Below are 20,849 nucleotides of genomic sequence, written 5' to 3' on the forward strand. Positions count from 1 at the left end.
CCATATAGCTAAAGTGAGGAGGCCCCTGTACCCATATATGAGGTTTTATAATGAAGAGCCAAGTCCCACATGTTAATTATAATTGAGGAAAAAGTAACAAAATTACATGATTTGATAATGATTATCAAATATCATAACATTTCTTATATCAATTATCTCCCAATAGTATCAATAATATAAGTATTGTATTTAGATTTCAGAAGGTTCACATGTTTTCAGCTGGAAAAGATTTGCCCTGGTGCCCTCTACTTGGAGCAATGGCAAGCTGTCATTCTTTGTTAATATTAGATGGAAAGATTCAAGGAGATCCCCTGGACGTGAAGATGTTTGAAGGCACAAATTGGGTAATACTGCCATTCACAAAAGATAAGCCTCTTCTGTATCTTCATGTTAAAACTGTGATTTTGGCATGTGGCTTGCTAACTTCAGATAACTACGCTGAATGCTAAAAAAATACTTTTTTATATACAGCATTGAAAAGGCTGATACATGCAACACATGTTAAACTGATATTATGCTTATAGAATATTACATTTTTGTAATGTTTTTCTTTTCTTCTACATTTAATACCTACCAAATGTTGCTGTTTTTCCATTTTATGGTCTACTTTTACCTTATGTGTTTTATACCTTCTCATGTTTATGTTTTACGTTATGTTTTGTACTTCTGTACCAGCCCAAGGCAACCACAGCCTTTTAGCAGCAAGATCTATGTCTCCAAAGATGCCCCAGTAGCTCCCCATCTTCTTTTCTGCTGATTAACTGCACATGCTCTGTGCTGCTGTCACTCACTGAGCTTAGGGACCCACTCACAATATACAGTACACATAGAATATTAATATCACAATATAAGGCGATTAGTAATTAATATAGATAATTACTACATGGCAGTACAGAAACCAGTGCAACAAGCACACTATGTTTGGCTTCCCAACAGCTGCTCAGAACCCAGTGAGCATGTGAGGGTTGCAGCCACTTTCCAAGATGGTGGCCCCTTGGGACAAGTTTGAAGTCCTGGATCATTGCTGCTATTGAGAAGCTGAAACTTTAGGCTGGTGCAATACGTTCAGTATATAAAATACTAGACATTAAGCCCGTTAAATTAACGGGCGCTAGAACATATGTAGAAAATTCGCCAGAGACGGTCCGTGGGGCACATGCGCAGTAGCGCAATCCCACGGACACAGGGACTGGACACAGAGACACTTCAACTTTATTATATAGGATGGCATTTTTAGCCATATTCATTTGTAGGGTTTAGTTCTCCTTTAAGCTGTTACATTCCCCATTCTGTTTTCTCTTTCTGTAATCCCCTATTCTTTTTTCTTCCACAATCATTGTTCTTCCAATCTGAATAGAAATCAATTAGCATAGATTTATAATGGATGTTGTATCAGACATAGCATTATGCCCTTAGCAGAGAATAATGTGTGAGTATTTCAGGTATTAAACAAATTCTGACACATGCATTCCTTTTACAGATCATAGAAGATTCAAATAAAGAGAATAACCAAAATGAAGTTTCTACAGAAAAACGTCTCCTACTAAAACCTGATCCTAGGTGCAGTGCAGTAAGTATGAGAGACTTTGGAGGTAGATGTGGTTGGTGTCCTGCTTATAGGGTTTGCATTTATGTGTTCTTGACTTTGAAACCAAGGACTCTTGTACAACAATTTCTGAATAAATCTTATTTAATACTGAATGAAAGAGATTTTTTATTTAGGTTTGCCTAATATTCTGTAACAAGTCTACTAAATCTCTTAAATGGTTGGAAAAAATACTCTTTCGTTATTCGGTTTAATCATTTCGGTTTCAAACTTGCTTCCGTGGCATTTATTCCATATGAAACTGCCTATTGTATCTGCTGAACTCCAGGGAATATGTGCTAGGACATAATTGTTTTCATTATTAAAAAGTTAAACATATTACATTTCTTAATTGGCAGTAAGCAGCCCTGATTGGGAACTATAGTATATTTTCCCTGTATTCTTCCGTTCCTGAGCACCAAGGACAGCTGCCACATTGTCACCTTCTAAATGTGAAATATTATATTTGTTTGAGTTGTGATGGTGATACTCAAATCTGCTCTGTTTTTTACACTTATTTATTATAAAAATTTCCCAAAAATTTGCTGTGCAGGAAAAAAAATCTGATTTTCACAATTTTTTCAGATTTTTTCATCAGTTTTTCATGAATTTCATGATTTTTTTGGAATTTTGACCCGAAAACTTTGGGGTATTGCACGAAACCCAGCACACATCAAAAAATCATTGGGACTTCTCCCATTGACTTATATGCAACCTCGACAGGTCTGAGATGCCGGATTTTCAGATTCTGACTTTTCCATCCTCAGGGTTTAATAATTCTGAAAAATTTGTTATTTTTTTAAAAAAATCAAAATTTTTTTGTGTTTTTTGCATTCTGAGTTTAGTAAATAACCCCCTAAATGCAACAGACCATAGACTCTACAATACACCTAAAACAACAATACCATGAAATAAATATCATGAAACTGTGAACTTTTTGCCAAAAAATGTTATTATGAAATGTATTGTATCCAACTATGTAGCAGAATATAATTTTATTTTTAAAGTGTACAAAGTACTTCCTGGCACATGCATATGTACCCAATTGTTTCAAATATAACTGGTTGATATATGAGCAGCTTTCAGAACAAATAGCTTAAGTGGGAGCACTTACCGGACTTTAACTGGCTTCAGCGTGCTGCACGTGCACCGCAATCCCCTGCAGTGATGTCTTGTCCATAATAGATTCAAAGAATAGAGCACCGAGGAGGCCAGTTGTTAAAAACCTTTAAAAAGTCAAAATTTATTCAAAAATCCTTTTAAAATCTCCATAATTGCAGTAAAACACACACTTTAAATAATTTAGTATTTGTATTATTTTAACCCTTTCCACTTTTGTCCATATTTAATCCTTATTTATAATTTAAAAGGACTAATATTACAAAGAGTCACAAATGAGATGTAGTCTATACATATAGCATTTTCTTTTACTACATTATTAGAGATTAGTATATTTCTCCAAAAATGTAAGTTGTAAGCTGGGATTCATGATCATTCATTATAACCCAATAACTGTCTTTATGTCTTTATTGCTGCCTTAATTTTCATATTTTGTTGTGAGTGATTTTTGATCCTGCATAAAAAAACAGTTTATTCTTTTTGTTCTTTAGGTTCCATTGGAAGGAATTACCATTCTGCAACAGTTTCCATTTTCCTCCAGCCTGCAACGTATGTCAGTAATAGCACAGGTTATCGGAAGCGAGGAGATATTCGTATACATGAAGGGAGCTCCAGAGATGGTAACACAATTTTGCCTTCCAGAATCAGGTAATGTATTAGTGTTGGTAACCTAGTTCTAAATTAATAGTGCAATTGAGTGTAATTAGAAGAGTAAAATGTTTATAAACCCTTATCCTCACTTACTGCACATTAGAATTTGCATTGAAGTCATAAGGAGATACAATAAAATTGCAACCTAATTATATCAATGGTGTCTGTTGGAGAGGGCAGGACTGTAGGTTTGGATACCAGGAGTATGACCCTTATATATCTGAAATCTTGGCTTCCATCTTTCCTACTATTCTCAGATGGTAAGAGCACAAGAGACCAAGACATTCCTAGTTTTTGTCACTTTAATATGGGGTATTTGAGTAAAGTGAATGAATACATTGCAAGATAATTTATAAGTTAAGTTGCTGGCCATCAATATTATTATTAAAACATGCCTTGGACTGACATGGCTAGTCTTCCATCTTTATAGTTTTTGTAATAAAGTAACACATGTTTTGTTGTACTGGCTTGTTACAGTTATAACATCCAAATAACAGGGGTGAAAGATGGTGGTGGTGGGGGCTTTATAAGGAGCCTTCAAGTCAGTAAGCTCTAAGCCCCTTCAGTTACTGATATAACAGACACTGTATTGTGCCACTGCCGAATATCTTCCAGCAGCCCCTGTCGTTGAAGATAAACCAGCGTGTGAAGCATGGAGAAGTGGGGGCGGGGGGAGAAAAATTTAGTGTTGTAGATTTGGTGTGTGAAATGCGTTGGAGAGTGCTGACATCACTGAGGAGGCAAGAACATAAGCAGGAACTGTTGCCACACACAGAGGCATCGAGGTGAAAAGTTTATTAGAGACCCAGAAACCACCGGGGAGCTGTCTCTAATATCCCTGCGGACTCTAGATGTGGACATAGTTTATACAGGCTTTGATTGCCTAAACTTGTTAGTTTTATTCAGCTTTTGTAAAAATGGGGTTTATCTAGGATGCCTCCCTCCTTTTTTTTATTAGTATATACTGTTATAAGAGGTTATAAGAAGACGTCTATTGTGGCCCTGCAGTAACAAACAACAATGATGTTGTTAAACTCTCTGTACTGTATTTTTTGAAAACTAGATGAATGTATGCACTTGTACTACAGGTATTTGTATTTCTGTGAAAGGTGTAACTGGCAGTTTATACAGTATACAGTATACATTTTGCACTGTATTATATGACAACTAAAGTAGTTGTTAAACTATCACTATCTACACAGAATTTAAAGTGGTATGGTATAAATCACTTAAATATATAATCATAAGTCAGTAAATCGAATCTACTGCACTATATTTTTCCTTTTTTCTTTGTTTTCTTTTTTTTCCCTTTATTTAATCTCCTGTAAATTTCCAACAGCCCCTGTAGTTTATCACTGTGTCTGTGTCTAACAATGAGCCCAAGACCTGATCTACCCATAGCTATAATCTCTGGATCCTGTAATTGACCTGAAAAAAATTCTGAATGAGAGTGTTTGGGGTCAACTAGGAGATTTGTTTTTTGTTCTTCTCTTTACTTTCTATGTTGAAACCATGTTTCTTTAGAGGCAATATGTGTGGCTAACAACACTAATACATTTGTGCTTTCCAACCAAATATCTCTGCTCCAGCTGTTGAAATATAATCCCTAGCATAGTCATATATTATGCTATACAGGTGTTCATTAACTTTGGCACAGATAGACTGATGACTGCTGTAAGTCACATCATTTCAACAGCTAGAAAGAAAGAAATGAATGAATCCTTTAGTTAGTTCTGCACTGAGATTCCAAAGGCGCCCAGGCACAGAATGTATGTTAGCAGCAAGTACATTTTTTAAATGTCTTATAGAAACAATCTTACATGCGTGTTTTTGAACAACATCTATAGCACATTAAATTTAGCATTTTGCTCAATGTGTTAGTATTAAATTCAAAAGCTGTTTGGGAATATCAGTCAAAAACTAGAAAGTAGACTAATTTCAAAGCAAGAGGTTTAGGGGCTTATTTATCACGCTGTGTAAAAATTGCAGGAAAACTTCACCAGTGGTCTTGCCCACAGCAGTGGTGTAACTATAGAGAAAGAAGACACGTGGTCACAGGGGGGCCAGGGGAAAAGGGGGGCCCGGACCGCAGGGTCTTTTTCCTCTATAGCATTCAAATCCCCATCCCTCCTCTTTCTTCTTCTTTTGACGAGCATGTGGATTGCAGAGGGCTCGAGCATGCTGGGCCCTCCGAAAAATGTTTATCACATATTTGTTCTAACTTGTAGGTGATTATTGAAATCTAATTGCTAATTGATTGCTATGGGCAGCATCACGGTTCATGCTTTCTGCCAATTTTTACACAGCATGATAAATAATGTTTTTTTGAATAGTGATGTGCAGGTCGAGAATTTCTTGACCTGCACCCGACCCTAACCCGCCCCTTCTGGAACTGTACCCGGCCTGGGCCTGCTCCTGCCCTCTTTTTATAGACCCACGCCCAGCCCACAGTGACATCACAAAAGGGGCGGGACAGGCGGAAGCCTATAAATTCTGGTGCCGGAAGCCAGCAGTACTAGGTTGCATGTGGAGAGGGCAGGAGAAGAGTTCGACCTGCCCACTACCCGAATACTTTGTGCAGGAGTCGGCCCGAACCTGCCCGACCCACGGGTAAACCACACATCACTATTACTGAACTATTATTACTACTTTTAATTCTGATCCTCTCTGGTTCATCCTCTAGTCTGTCATTCAAACCTCTACCTCTTTACTAGTGTATTTAGTACCTTACACACAGATAACTCTTTGGCGGTAATGTAATTAAAGGTAGTACATCAGAGCAGGAAAGAAAGATACATATATAATACATATTTAATTAGAAAATATTTTCATTTTCCAGTACCAGCAAACTTTTCAAATGAACTTCAGATGTACACACAACAGGGATTTCGAGTTATAGGTCTGGCATATAAACTGTTGCAGGTGTGCGACAATGAATACAAAGATAGTTACCTAAGGTGAGCCTTTATCATTTATGTTGTACTAATGACAATGCAAATACCTGTAGTTGTTTTTATTTGAAGATTCAATAGAAAACTTAAATATTAACACATTGCATATCAAATTTGATTATTTCTAAAGCACGAATCTTTAATATTTTTATGCAAGGACATGTCAATTTTTACTGCATAGCTATTTAACCACCTTGTATTGAAATAGGTTACCAGCTGGGTTGCTGTAGATTATTGCAATGGTGAAAACTGACAATGTAATATAAAGAAAGCAGGTTCCATCTGTGTACATTTTCCTATATACTTTGTTCTCTTGTTGTTAGCCCTTCCTCTGCTTACCATGAGACTTAAAGGAACAGTAACACCAAACAATGATAGTGTTAATAAATGATTTAAATTATAACACACTGGTAAAGGATTGTGTGTTTGATGAAAAAACATGCTCTCTTATATAAAATAGGATATATGCTGACAAGAAATGGTTTAGTTGTAGGTTCTAAATCAATAGATATAATGCTGGTTATTATCATCCACTCATTACTTCTCCCAGTGGTCTTCCCTACTGCCTGGGCTTAGGTCTACTCTACTTCCCTCAGCCTGCCTTGGGAACCGCAGCCATGAGTAACGCAAAAAAAGCAATATTTCTATACAGTGCCTTGTGTGTGTCTGGACTCTGAACTGCTTAACCCATTTGGGAACTTGCTCTGCCTGCCTGCCTGTACCTGAACCCCCAGACTGCTTAAAGGACACCTATCTTAGAAAATATGTTTTCCCCCACCAGAGGGTTGAGCTAATAGAACCAGCACTCCAGTTGGGGGAAAACAATACTGTTTGGAACAGAAAATTCTCCTAAATAATAACCAATTTAATGATCTCATGTCAAAAAGGGGATTTATTCTCTCTTTAAATGACCTGTAAAAATCTGTGCATGCTATATAATGTAATGCAAAAGTCTCACCACATGGTGTCACTATTGTGCATTCTTAATGAATCCACAGCTAATGACTATAGATTAAATAGTAACAGTTTCCAAAAACAACAGATACACATACTGTTGCATCTTGTGAAACAAGATAAACTCAGCATAAATCCATAGATCCATACACCTATATGAAAGGGGCTGATTTGATTCTGTTAAGGATTGCTTATACATTTGCTGGCAGGAGGATTGCAGTCCTTACCAAATTCAAATAACTGTCGGTAGTTATCATTATCCAATTGACTATCAACAGTTAGTCTAGTCTGGTCAGGAAAATTGCAGTTGGCTTATGGTGACCTCATAAGGCAACAAAAAGACGAGACAGCGTAATACTGAGACAAAAGAAAGAGTAAAAATGAGCAGATATTTTTGTGAGGGAGAGAAGACAGAATGGAATCCAGCCTGTATCTGTGATATGATGAAGAATAAGGCAACATAGAATACATTTTCTGAAAGGTTTGACTGAGAATATAACGATACATAAATACAGTTTACCATGACGCCAGTTTTGAAAATGCTGAACCAAAGGTTTTAACAAACCTGTATAGTCTGCTCATCAATCTGCAATATTGTACCTAGCATTGTGTACTGGCAGTTGCATTGTTCTGCATTTATGCATCAGTTTCTTGTATGCTCCTATATAAAATAAATGTGACTGTATATCAGATCTGATTTGTTAATTAGCTATCTTGCACAATGAATATTAATACACATTTTTCATAGCTGCCTGTAAAATTCTGGTTTCTTTTCCTGGAAGGGAGGAGGTGGAATGCAGCCTAACATTTCTTGGCCTTCTCATATTAGAAAACCGGTTGAAAACTGAAACCATCCCAGCATTAAATGAGCTGAACAATGCTTTAATTAAGACAGTGATGATCACAGGTACATTTTACATTACCTATTTGCCAAACTAAACTGCATTTATTATGAGGGTGTGGCATGGAAAGCTACCATACAGCTTTGCCTTCATGATTGATTTGTGATCAAATTACTAAGAACTGCACACTGTTTAGTAGCTCAGTGTGTAACCCTCCCCTGTGTTAAAACTGGTTGGTATCCGACATACCAGCATAATGCCCAATTTGAAATCGCAGGGGAATGTACTGTACCAAGAGACTAAATTGAGTGCTTCATAAATGATATAGGTAATAGTCATGGTGATATAAGCTACTTATTGGGGCCAAACCGAAAGCCTGCCCATCCGGTGTCTGACCAGGGATCAGTCATCATCTGTCTATCAAGAATGTTCAAAAATTGCATGTGGTCAATTCCACAAAAGGCCATGATGCGATCCACTATCAATGCATGGGCTTCTATGATATTATGATCATATTTTCTGTTTTTTTCCATTCCAGGAGACAATCTTCAGACAGCAATAACCGTTGCAAGAAATTGTGGCATTGTACAAAGCCATGGCAGAGTGATACTAGCTGAAGCCTCAGAGCCAAATGGAAGTATGCCTGCCACCATTACATGGAAGGAAGTGGATACAAAAATCCATAATATGGAGGATAACCAAGTAAGTATTGCTATTCAATAAATACCATCTTTGATACATTTGACACAAACACAGGTCCATGAGAAAGGTCACACTGTAGTAACTGACCCTATATATATATATATATATATATATATATATATATATATATATATATATATATATATATATATATATATATATATATATATATATATAGTATATGTTCAGTGTGAGCACTCTTGCCGTATCAAATTCTTTTAAATGGGTGCATTGGTCAAGTAAATTCATACAGCATAGCAAATGGACCAGCTCTGGCACCTATTTTTATATCCTCGAAATTCTCGCTTTTAGGAACACGTGGTCCATGGGGTCCAATCGTGCCCTGAGATAAACTTGCCCTTTTGACATCATAACCCTAGCAACAGTAGTTTTCTGTGGTAAACAAAAAAGTGACAGCTCTCATACTCTCCTTACAACATTAACCAATGCACTGCCAGCAGTCTCCCATGCAGGCCCAGGGGGAAATGAATTCCCCTATACCTCACAGGGGAGCTGCTTTGTGACCTCACAGAAGCTCGGATTCACAAAAAGGTTGGGACTCTGTGTTTCTTTATATTTCGAAGACAGGCAGTAGGCCTACTCCTGGTTAGTTAGGACAACTGACCTGCTAGTTTAGAAGCCCATTAAGAGGCAAGGATTTAATTTTGAACTGTTTGTTTTGGTTTATTTCTTTCTAGTGAAAATAAACTGGCTGAAACATACTACACTCTCATGAGTTGTGATTGTGCCGTGGGCTGGTTCACCCCAGAAAGCTGGTCCCAGCTACCCAACTCCTGACTATATATATATATATATATATATATATATATATATATATATATATATATATATATATATATATACCCGTGCACAGATGGGATAACTGTCTACTGAAGAATATTACATTATGTAATTGTGTTATTTATGCATATTTTTTTCAATTGCAGCTTTTGTTACATTCACCAATAAAAGGTTGTTTGCCTTTCAAAACTTATCAGTTTTTTTAGATAGTAGATAAGAAATAAACAGTTGCTTTCTAGTTTTTGTTTTGTTATTTTTGACTGTTTTTCTATATTTGAATTCTAATGTTTAAGGGGTTATTTATCAAAGCTCTAATTTTTTTTCATATCTCGAATGGTTTCTAATTTAAAAAAAAAACCTCAAATGTAAAAAAACTGCAATCATTGTAGTCAGGGTGAAAAACTCGAATATGCGGATTAGTTGAGTTTTTGAACAAAACCACCAAAAAAAACTTGAACATCATGAAGGCTATTAACATCTTCATTTGGTTCAAGGGACCTCTGCCATTGACTTCTACAAGACCTTTAGATTTTTGTGTTTTTGGATTCAAGCTATTTCCAGCCTCAGGGTATAATAAAAAAAAATTAAACTTTTAAAACTAAAAAAAAAAACTAGAAAAATTAGAGGGTTTTTTTAACCTGATTTTTTACTTAAAAACACCCTTAATAAATCTGCCCCTTAATGTTCCTCCCTGGTGTTTCAGTCTGGAAGTGATCCAGGAGCAGATTCAGAACTGTTACAATTTGCTACATTAATTGATACATTTCTCAGCAACATCTGTGGAATATTAGTAATTATTGTATTAATAACAGCTGCCTGATAAAATAAGAAGTGTATCAACTAATATTACAAATCAGTGACCTCCCTTCCCCCATCAGTTCTGCTCTAGGCAAGAGAAGGTGAAAACGAAAAGTACGTTTTAATGTTATAAAAACAGTCGAAAATAAAAAGCAATCAAAAAAGTCTTTCTGGTCTATCTGGTGTGATAGCTGAAAGACCCGAACTGTTTTTGGAAGGTGGAAGGTAAACAACCCTTTTAATTAATCCATTCAAGTCAATTTATGTGAAATAATGCATGGGAACCAAGAACTTTTATTTAGCCAAAGTCTTGTGGTCCAATGTGCTGTAGAATTTTATAAGTAATGAGCTGAATGCTAGCAGGATACTGGCACTATTCCAGTAAAATAATAATGTGTTTATATGCTGTTGCAACTGATATCCTGTTTTATTTGCCATCCTACTGTATATAATGCTTCATCTAACATTTGCATTCATTTACACTTGCAGTAAGAGACTTGAAAACGCAATGTTTAAATCACTTTTTTTTGTATTATTAGGACAAGAAAATTGACCCAGAAAAAAACAGTGAAGCTCGGAGACACTTTTCATATTATTTTGCCATGTCTGGAAAAACGTATGGAATTATAGTTCAGTATTTCTACAGTTTACTTCCAAAGGTATGCAGGGAGTTTTCTTTTTAAATAGGTAATGCTCTAATCTATGGAAAAGTAGGTTATAAATAATACATATTTATATCTAATACATATGCAGTTGTAGCAAGTGTTCAAAAAGGCACTGTCCTGGTGCTAACAAAAATTTTAATTAAGAAGCATCCATAATGAAATCAAGTTAACAATTCAGTCCACTCTGGGACCGTTCTCAAGACAAACAGGGCAATCAAGCCCCACCTACATCTTAAATAATTATTCACTTACTTAAGGAGGGGTAGGTTATATAGCTATATTATAAATAAATTGATTGCACTATTTTGGGATTTGGCCAAATCCAGAATCCTTCATGAAAGATTTGGCCAAATCCTGAAGTGAATCCATTTAAAGAGAGAGAATAGAGAAAAAATTTGAACTTCCTTGTTTGTGTGACAAAAATAAATCACTTGATTTTAAGGACTCGCATTCAATTTGGTCAGGCATTTGGATTTGGCTGAATCCAAATCCTGCTGAAAAAGGCCAAATCCCAAACCAAATCCTGGATTTGGTGCATCCCTAATATAAGCAATAGAACCAGCCCTTCCATTACATTTATTTAATCACATCTTGTACATGAACATAATTGTTTTTTACCCCATGAAAGTGCTGGTACTATTGCATCTGTTACCTAACTATTTTTGACATTGCACATCTATTGTTACGTCGAAAGAAGCAGAGTGTACTCTCAGTTTGGTTATTTAGTATGCTTTTCTATTTTTTCTTTCTATATGTAGTTGCTGTTAAATGGAGCTATATTTGCAAGAATGTCCCCGGGGCAGAAAGCAAACCTTATAGAAGAATTTCAGAAATTAGAGTAAGTGCCATTCCTTCATTCAATTTAAAGATTAAACGATAACGATAACCATGAAGCAGTTTATTGGCATGAAAATGGCTCATTGGCTGATCGCAGCTACACATCATGGCATTTCTATGATTCATTTGTATTTTATTCTTGCACAGACAGGAGTTCTGTTTTATTATTTCCAAAAATCAGAGTTTAAAGCTCATAGTTCATATTTGTAGAAATTTTGCAGCTCGCATTTAGGGCAAATGCTTCTCACCACCCAAAGGACTTATAAAATAAAAAAAGAGTTATTGGATAATGTATTTTATATACTACAAGGAAACCATTACACATAAAAACTAGAATCTTTCTACCTGATTAAAATGTTCCAACCCAAGCTATTCGGGAACCCCAGATACTGTTGCTTTCTTAATTTAGTTTTTCCTTTTTTATCTTTGTTTTGTCACATGGAGTTTGTAACTTGGTCCTGTTGGAAGTGTACATGTACAGGCTTCTTGTAGGAGCAGGAACGGTTGATGACAACCCTTTTTGCCATTTGCTGCTCTTTGTAGAATAGCTGTAGCTACATTTTACATTCCAGTAGTAGTGATGGGCAAATCTATTCGCCAGGTGTGAATTCCCTGCGAATTCCCCAATTTCGCCGCCGGCAAATAAATTCGGGAAACTCGTCCAAAATTCATGGACATCCAAAAAAAATGGACGCCGGCATCAGGTCCAAAATGAGAACGAAACGGGACATATTCGCCCATCACTATCCAGTAGACAGGGTCAGCAGTTATTCAATAAAAGCAAGGAATCTTGTATGGTTCTTCTACTACAAATCTGTAAAAATGAGTCACAGTAACCAACAATACAGCTCAGAGATGTATAAATAAGGGAAATTAACATAAAACTCTTGTTTTTACAGTTATTACGTCGCCATGTGTGGAGATGGAGCAAATGATTGTGGAGTAAGTGAACTATTTTTTTAATTATTATGACTATTTTCTGAAGCAAGCTGTTCAACCTTTAAGGTGTTGCTGGTATTGAAACCCATACCTTTGCAAGACTAAACATTTTAACAATCCTATCCATTTATGTTATAGGCTTTGAAAATGGCCCATGCTGGGATATCCCTTTCTGAACAAGAGGCCAGTGTGGCTTCACCTTTTACATCACAAGCAACAAATATTCTCTGTGTGCCACAGCTTATCAAGTAAGGATTCCTTGGTTATGCTCAGGCTGCCATTTGTGATTCTCTTATTTGTTCTTATGTAACTAAGCCTTTGGAAAGAGGAAAGACTTTGTAGTGCAACACAAATTTTATACCTGAGGCAAAAAGTTGTAGGGAGCACATGCCACTGCAGTCAAAACCCGTTTGCAGTTTATAGCTCCTGTGGCGTTTGCTCCTCCCTTATTTGAGGTCTTACTGTGGTAGCCTTTGGTGATGGTGGTCAAATAGGGAAAAGTGAGTTGGGTGAAAGCTATTTTTTGAGAGAATATTTTTTGCTGCCGTAGCGCTATAATTAATTATGAGCTTACTTTCAAATATAATGCCAATATAGTGCCACGGATGAGACCTTTTTCTCAGGTGCAAGCCCTTACAACGGTGTGGAGGCAGGGTGTAGTGCAACTGTAACAATGTGCTTATGCACAAGAACTGGGCACCAGTGGTTCTTTTATGCTTAAACAGGAACAGAGTTTATTTACAGGATGATCCACATCGGAGTACATAGAACATATTGCATAAAGGATAGCAGTATACTCACAGCACCAAGAACACAGCTTGATCCCTGCAGGCAAGGGAACAGTTACAGCAGTAATTGAGAAGGTAACCCAGCTTTCAGCCTGTGCCCTAAGTGGGACCTAGGGGAATTTCTACCATCCCTAAGTCTATACACTTAGTCCCTACTTCTGGGTTATTAGTACTCGGGATATTAATCCCTGTGACTCTCCTTGTCTGAGCCATGAGCTGCTCAACTATATAACCTATCACTCCTAGAGTGATCTATGAAAGAGTATAGCTATCCATTTTACTAGGGCCTGAGCGCCTAGGTTCCATTACCCATTGCCTTCCTGCCTGCTTGGTAAGGGCTAAGGCAATGGACCCAGACCATATGATTACCTAGACCTTTATACTATAGCACAGTGCCATCTACAGTACACAGTGAGAACAACAGGGGCTTACATGAGCAGCACAATGACACAAGTCCCCATTAGGACCCATTTAGGTGTCGAAAACCTTTAGGATGTGCCTGCCAATATTATGTGAGGGTGTCTAAATTATCACATCCCTACACTGATATCTGCCTATTGGGTGCTTATACCAATAATTTAGTTAATACAAATTTGTAAATTTGTAATTTAGTAAAAAATGTGTATTGAAATGCTATTGCACACCTACAACATATATAAACAACACCAGATACATACTGTATTTAATTATGCAGTCAAAATGTACAGGGTAATACATCCAATACATAAAAATAGATCCAAACCTGGGGTTGTGGTTTAAATACTTTATGTATTTTTGTTTCTAAACAGGGAAGGCAGAGCTGCTCTTGTGTCTTCATTTGCTGTTTTCAAATATGTAACCCTTTACTCTATGATACAATTCATATGTATGCTGCTTCTTTATTGGGTAAGTAATTTCATATTTTACCCAACACTGGAGTAACTAGTCATCACAGCCCCCCCATAAAAAAGTTTTAGATAGATTAGAGTGATACTGTTTATTGGCTAATATACAGTAGTAGATTATAAAGTGCAAGCTTTTGGGACTGCCTAGGTTCCTGCTCTGGGCATGGTATCATACAGCAACTCACAGACCATTACATTTATACAAACTGGCACATGGTAAAAAGACAATTATATTTTGCTGCCCTTGGTAGAACAGTAAGATGGCTGTTAGGGAAGCTGTGAAGGCAAGATTTCTTCTATTATTTTAACTTTTAGAGGCATACTGTATTTTTCAAGGGTCGAATATGTCAGTTTTCGATTGAATAGGTCCATATACAGCTGAATTGGAACAGAAGGAATAGCAATCGAATTCCATTCAATGTTTTTCCCCAAAAAACTTTGAATTTGCCCCTAAGGGTGTTATTTATTAAGGCGTGTTTTTTTTTTGCGGTATCCGTTTTGACGCTGAAAACCTGAAAAAGTTACCATCAAAAAAGACTCAATTTATTATGCCCCGAATCTGTTCCAAGTCCAAATCTGCAAAATTCATGTAAATTAAATGTTCGGAGTTTTCTGGGTTTTTCCACATTTTTCGTGGTTTTCAGATGTCAAACATGATAAATTCGGGTTTTGTATGCGTCAATCTGAAAAAGTCATTGTTTTTCAAGTTTTGTTTTATTGATAAATAAGGGCAAATCATAGATTCTAGTTTGGTCTGACTTTTTTATTTAAAAAATCTGAAAAATTTAAATTTTGATAAATAACCAACTAAGTGATTTGAAATCAATGCTCTGGTCTAAAGCAACAGTAATCAGAATTGAACTATAAAACTATCGGAATAATAGTTTTTATCCTGTTTAATCCATGCTTTTATTAGTATATTTAAGATGGTGATATATAGTTTATTGCGTACTTGTTCCCTTTACTTAACAAAAAAAGCTAATTGTCATCAATTTCTGTAGGAACTGAAAATGGTGGGACTTTACCAATACCTTGTTCAAGATGTGGGAATAACCATACTGGTCTCCTTAACATGCAAGTGCATCCATCTCTTTTTTAATGGTTTAGTAAATAAATAAATAATGAAAATTGTACAACAGATTTTAAAATACAGCATCTTCTCTTATTTCAGTGAGTTTAACTCATCCCTACCAGAAACTGGCTCCCTATAGACCTCCAGCACAGCTTATATCTCCACCACTGTTGCTCTCAATTATCTTCAATGTTCTTCTTAGCCTGGCCTGTCAAGTTTGTGGCTTTTTATTGGTACAGAGGCAACCATGGTACAGCACATCAAACTACAGGTACGTAGTGTTTATTACCCCTTCCAAAAGTTTTCCTACCACTGATGCCAGATATTTTGGAATAGTGGGACCACATTAGCAATGCACCAATCTCTCAGCACCATGCCAAACACCAAGGAATCCTGAACACTTTTTGTTTTGTTTACATGTTGTAGTCTATTTTTAATTGCCTCCTGAGTCACCCATGCATTAATAGTTATACAGGTATGGGACCAATTATCCATAAACCCATTGTCCAGAAAACTCCAATTTATGGAAAGGCCATCTCCCATAGACTCCATGTTATCCAAATAATCCAAATTTTTAAAAGTGATTTCCCTTTTCTCTGTAATAATAAAACAGTACTTTATGCTCTTGTACTTTATCCAAACTAAGATACAATTAATCCTTATTGGAGGCAAAACCAGCATCTCTGCTTTTTCCCTCCTCCCATCAATAAATTGACCTCCCTCTGATAATCAGGGTCTCGTCCCTTTTTGCTTTATTTTATTACTATTTACATATTAAATGGATAAATGGATGGCTTTGAAAAATATATGAAGTTATACAGTATAGCTAGCTCTACAGACAAGTTTAAAAACCAAAAACCTTTGTTGCACATCAGATTAAAAGAACAGCGGACACTAATATTTCTTGCTACACTGTGCTCAGTACAGGAGAATAAACATATAAAAAAAGGGGGGGGCTGATCAATGCACATTCCCTGGTCCCAGATTTTACTGGAGATCAATTCCTTACAGAATGATCCTTTCCTGCTGTGGCTTTTTATATGGGAGATCTCCAAGACCATAGCACATTATAAAGGCATATTCTTTCCACCATTAAGGTGGAGGTTAGGGGTGGTCAGCAAATATGCACTTAGATAGAATGATTTTTTTAAAGATTTTAGAGCCTGGGGAATACAAAGCAAGATCAAAATATGTTTGTTTGGTGCTTACTATATTAAATAGAACGAAAAATAAAAACATGAATGCAAAGTGGTCTTTCAAGGTGCCAGACTTTATAGGGACAGTTGCCACAAAAAAATGAGTAACACTGGTGTATGATTCAAGCATGGAACTGTACATTTGTTGAAATCAAAAAGAAAAGCTCCTAACTGAAAATTATCTAACTGACTTCAGTTGTTTTGATATTGGTTGATAATGTATTATAACACACAAAAGCCATGAATATCTTGTAAATTATAGCCTTATAAAAGGTGAGTTCTGATGTCATTTCTGTCACATGACTCACTGAAACTTGTGTATTATAATAAATAAAGTACCCCCAGTTGCAAAATATGAGGATATTAGAAGTTACCTCGGCATTCCATAACCTGTATAAAAACACTCGGCCTTCGGTAACTTATAATATCCTTATATTTTACAAGAGGGGGTACTTTATTCACTATATAATGATTAGTGTGCTGTATATATTTTAGAGCCTGTGCACTAACAACTACAAACATTACCACCGGTGGATTCAACAACTCAAACACAAACAGTACCGAAATTGAAGAGAATACTGAATTTGAAAACTATGAATCTACAACCCTATGGCCAATAACAACAATCAACCTTATTATTGTAGCATTTGTGTTCTCCAAAGGAAAGCCTTTTCGAAAACCAATCTATACAAACTGTAAGTATTCTGCTCTAGTACTGCTAGGGCTCCTGTAGCTCATAAAAAGGTGTACAGATAGCAACAAAGAAAGCACCAATCTGCCTTGATTCAACCCGTATTTTTCCACTTTTTTTTTGTATCTGAAGCTCCAGAGCATGTTTAGGTTATTACAATCAATCAATTGATTTCCAGCCCTTTTACAATTCTTGTACTTGGTATATATTCAGAAAATATTGCATTTATGAATGCCATAATATTGTTTATTCACATTTCCTATTTGAGTGAATGCTAACTTTGATCTTTGCCCCTACAGATTTATTTTTTATTTTGTTGCCAATACAGCTAGCTGCCTGCCTTTTCATCCTTTTTGCTGATTTAAAAGGTCTTTACAGAGCATTTCAAGTAAGTAATCATTATATACTACACCAGGCTTCACCTTTCAAACAAGCTGGCCTGATCTTAAACTAGGAGCAGTAGCTAAAATGTTTTCAGGCATGGGACCAGTTATCCATGGGGTTTTCTGGATAAGGGGGTCTTTCTGTAATTTGGATCTCCATAGACTACAAAAAAATCATGAAAACATGAAATAAACCCAACAGGATTGTGTTGCCTCCAATAAGGATTAATTATATCCTAGTTGGGATGAAGTGCAAGGTACTGTTTTATTATTACAGAGAAAGAGGAAATGTGTTTTAAATGTTTAAATTATTTGATTAAAATGGAGTCTATGGGAGATGTCCTTCCTGTAATTTGAAGCTTTCTGAATAATGGGTTTCCAGATAACCATGATAATTCATGTATTTAAAATGTCTTAAAGGGATCCTGTCATCGGAAAACATGTTTTTTTCAAAACGCATCAGTTAATAGTGCTACTCCAGCAGAATTCTGCACTGAAATCCATTTCTCAAAAGACCAAACAGATTTTTTTATATTCAATTTTGAAATCTGACATGGGGCTAGACATATTGTCAATTTCCCAGCTGCCCCCAGCAGCATCTGCCCAGCAACTAGGGAGATCAGGAAGTGTAGCGATTTAAAGGGGCACACTAAGCCTATGGGTCCCTACATTACATTCTCAGTGTAAATATATATATATATATATATATATATATATATATATATATGTTGGAGTTACTGTATGTTATAAATGTACACTGTGCACATTGCATGTATATATATGTATATAACTTTATATTTCTGATTCTATTATCTCTAGCTTATCTGCACTCCCACTATATGGAGGATTTCCATTCTTATTATTTTACTTATATGCTTTCTGGTGTCTCTTGCTGTAGAGGTAAGTAAAGGGTTTTCAAAGCTGCTTTGCAAATATGAATGAATATGGATAGTGATTGAGGAGAAACGTTATGTTGTCATATTTTAAATGTATAAATCATTTGCAGAAATCCGACGTACATAATTTTTGTTTTAGCACTATGTCACACTAGGCACTTTGGCAACACAAGTAGCTTGTACAGCCTCTATATTTAAAAAAATATACATTTCTTTTTGCAGGAGCTCTTCATTGAAAATAGACGCGTCTGGCTACACTTAAAGAAGATTTTTAAATACCATTCAAGCAGCAAGTACAGGGTGTTGTACAGGATGATACAAAATGACTGCGGATGGCCACCGGTGGATACAAAACAATATGCTGACTCAAGCAATACAGAAAGCAGTTATGCCGTCTATGCCAATGCATGCTTTATAAAGGATGAGAATTAAATTAAACAATAATCAGTTAAAGGGGAACTCCACAAAAACATAACTTAAGCTTTCTGAAAAGTAAACACAATTTCAAGAAACTTTGCAATATAGATCAATTAAAAAATATGCAGACTTTTCATGATTTGTAATGGTTTGGAACAGTTCCCTAAGTCTAGCCCCCTGCTCTCCTTCTGATCTCTCTGACTACTTTGCTGAGCTGGCTGACTACTGTTACTTTGAATCAACAGCCAGTTGTTCTTTTATCCTCCAAACCCCACAATTCCCTGCACATGTGATTTCAATAAGGAACAATGCAATGCATTGTGGATTATGCAGTTCCTGCATGCTGTCTGTAAACTGTAGAGAAGTTTTTTAGTCCCTCCTTCCCTGCCAGGATTTCATATGAGATAAAAAGGGAATGTAAAGTATACAGTTTCAATGAGCAAATGCTTGCAACGAGCATCCTTAATGGGGAACTGTAGCGAAAATTTTAATTTGATATAAGCTTCAGCAAACTGGAATAAGAAACTTTCTAAATACAATCAATTAAATATGCTGCATTGTTTCTGAAATAATCAAGTTTATCTTCACTATCCCTTTCTTAGCATCTGTTTCTCTTCATTCTGTCTTCATGCAGCAGTTGGGTGTCAGATATTCATTGACACTTAGATACAATGGAGCTTCTTTTACCTAGAAGATGAATTAGAGCTCACTCTATTAAAATCACCAGAAATCCTGTCTCTCTACGTTTAGGATTTATGCTAAAGGCAATTATTTTGTTAGATTTTGTTTGTACTGGAATCAGTTTTTTGAGTGAGCTCTAATACATCTGCTAGGAAAGAAAGCACCCCTATAAGAGATATTGGATCATTCATCTGACACCAAACTACTGCATGAAGACAGAATGAAGATAAACAGATGCTGAGAGCAATAGTGAATATAAACTTGATTGTTTCAGAAACAATGCAGAATTTTTAATTGATTGTATTTAGAAAGTTTATTACTTCAGTATGAGGAAACATATTCAATTTCCATTTTTGTGATAGTTCCCCTTTAAGGCTAATGCCACACAATTTGTTATTAAAACAACCAGAGCAGAAAATCCACTGCCTTTATTCCCGAATGTGTTTTCAATGATGGGCACATCAGCCTGTCAGCACAGACAGGGAGTGGAAACACTTAATGCAAATGCATTAAGGGTCAATAATTTCTTAATACAAATAAAAACACAAAAATAAACATTATTTATATCTTAAAGAAAATGAAGAGTAAATACTTTATAGGTGTTTTTTTATACCCAGTAGTAAATATAAGTTTACTTACTTTACTTAAGTTTACTTATCACTCCACTCACCTGATACACCATAACAATAAACAATGGACTATGCAGAAATAAAATGTTTTTTAATTAACAAAAAAAAAAACCACATTATGTCATAAGAAGTAGTGCCTGTAATAGTCTTGTCTGCCAGCAGGAGTCCTGAGAGGAAATCCAACAGGTCGTTTTATACATAGTAATACTGACAGTATTTTGTTTACACTTATAAGAATGAACAAATGATATTAATAATCTTTATTAAAAAGAAATATTTCTGATAAACATATTTGCTTGCTTATTATTTCATGGTGAAATATGTGTGGTCTCATAATGCTTTAAAGTTATGTAAAACATGATGGTCTC

The 20,849-nt window shown here is 35.8% G+C and overlaps 1 protein-coding gene across 2 annotated transcripts in view; it reads left to right on the plus strand.

The window, feature by feature from the left end:
- The window catches only part of atp13a5.L (ATPase type 13A5 L homeolog), a 42,069-nt gene extending 22,764 nt beyond the window's left edge, over positions 1 to 19,305 (plus strand). For both annotated transcript variants that reach the window (XM_018263661.2, XM_041563309.1), the window contains 17 exons: positions 194 to 344; positions 1,481 to 1,570; positions 3,196 to 3,352; positions 6,195 to 6,312; positions 8,043 to 8,167; positions 8,641 to 8,804; positions 10,943 to 11,062; positions 11,827 to 11,906; positions 12,805 to 12,847; positions 12,983 to 13,092; positions 14,421 to 14,517; positions 15,518 to 15,590; positions 15,688 to 15,859; positions 17,280 to 17,479; positions 17,775 to 17,863; positions 18,678 to 18,758; positions 18,977 to 19,305. In XM_018263661.2, the coding sequence (XP_018119150.2) occupies positions 194 to 344; positions 1,481 to 1,570; positions 3,196 to 3,352; positions 6,195 to 6,312; positions 8,043 to 8,167; positions 8,641 to 8,804; positions 10,943 to 11,062; positions 11,827 to 11,906; positions 12,805 to 12,847; positions 12,983 to 13,092; positions 14,421 to 14,517; positions 15,518 to 15,590; positions 15,688 to 15,859; positions 17,280 to 17,479; positions 17,775 to 17,863; positions 18,678 to 18,758; positions 18,977 to 19,186 (2,080 nt within the window). In that variant the 3' untranslated portion in view covers positions 19,187 to 19,305. The remainder of the gene's footprint in view (positions 1 to 193; positions 345 to 1,480; positions 1,571 to 3,195; positions 3,353 to 6,194; positions 6,313 to 8,042; positions 8,168 to 8,640; positions 8,805 to 10,942; positions 11,063 to 11,826; positions 11,907 to 12,804; positions 12,848 to 12,982; positions 13,093 to 14,420; positions 14,518 to 15,517; positions 15,591 to 15,687; positions 15,860 to 17,279; positions 17,480 to 17,774; positions 17,864 to 18,677; positions 18,759 to 18,976) is intronic.
- The last annotated feature ends 1,544 nt before the right edge of the window (positions 19,306 to 20,849 follow it).

This window comes from Xenopus laevis, chromosome 5L, assembly GCF_017654675.1.
Source record: "Xenopus laevis strain J_2021 chromosome 5L, Xenopus_laevis_v10.1, whole genome shotgun sequence".
NCBI classification, from domain to species: domain Eukaryota; kingdom Metazoa; phylum Chordata; class Amphibia; order Anura; family Pipidae; genus Xenopus; species Xenopus laevis.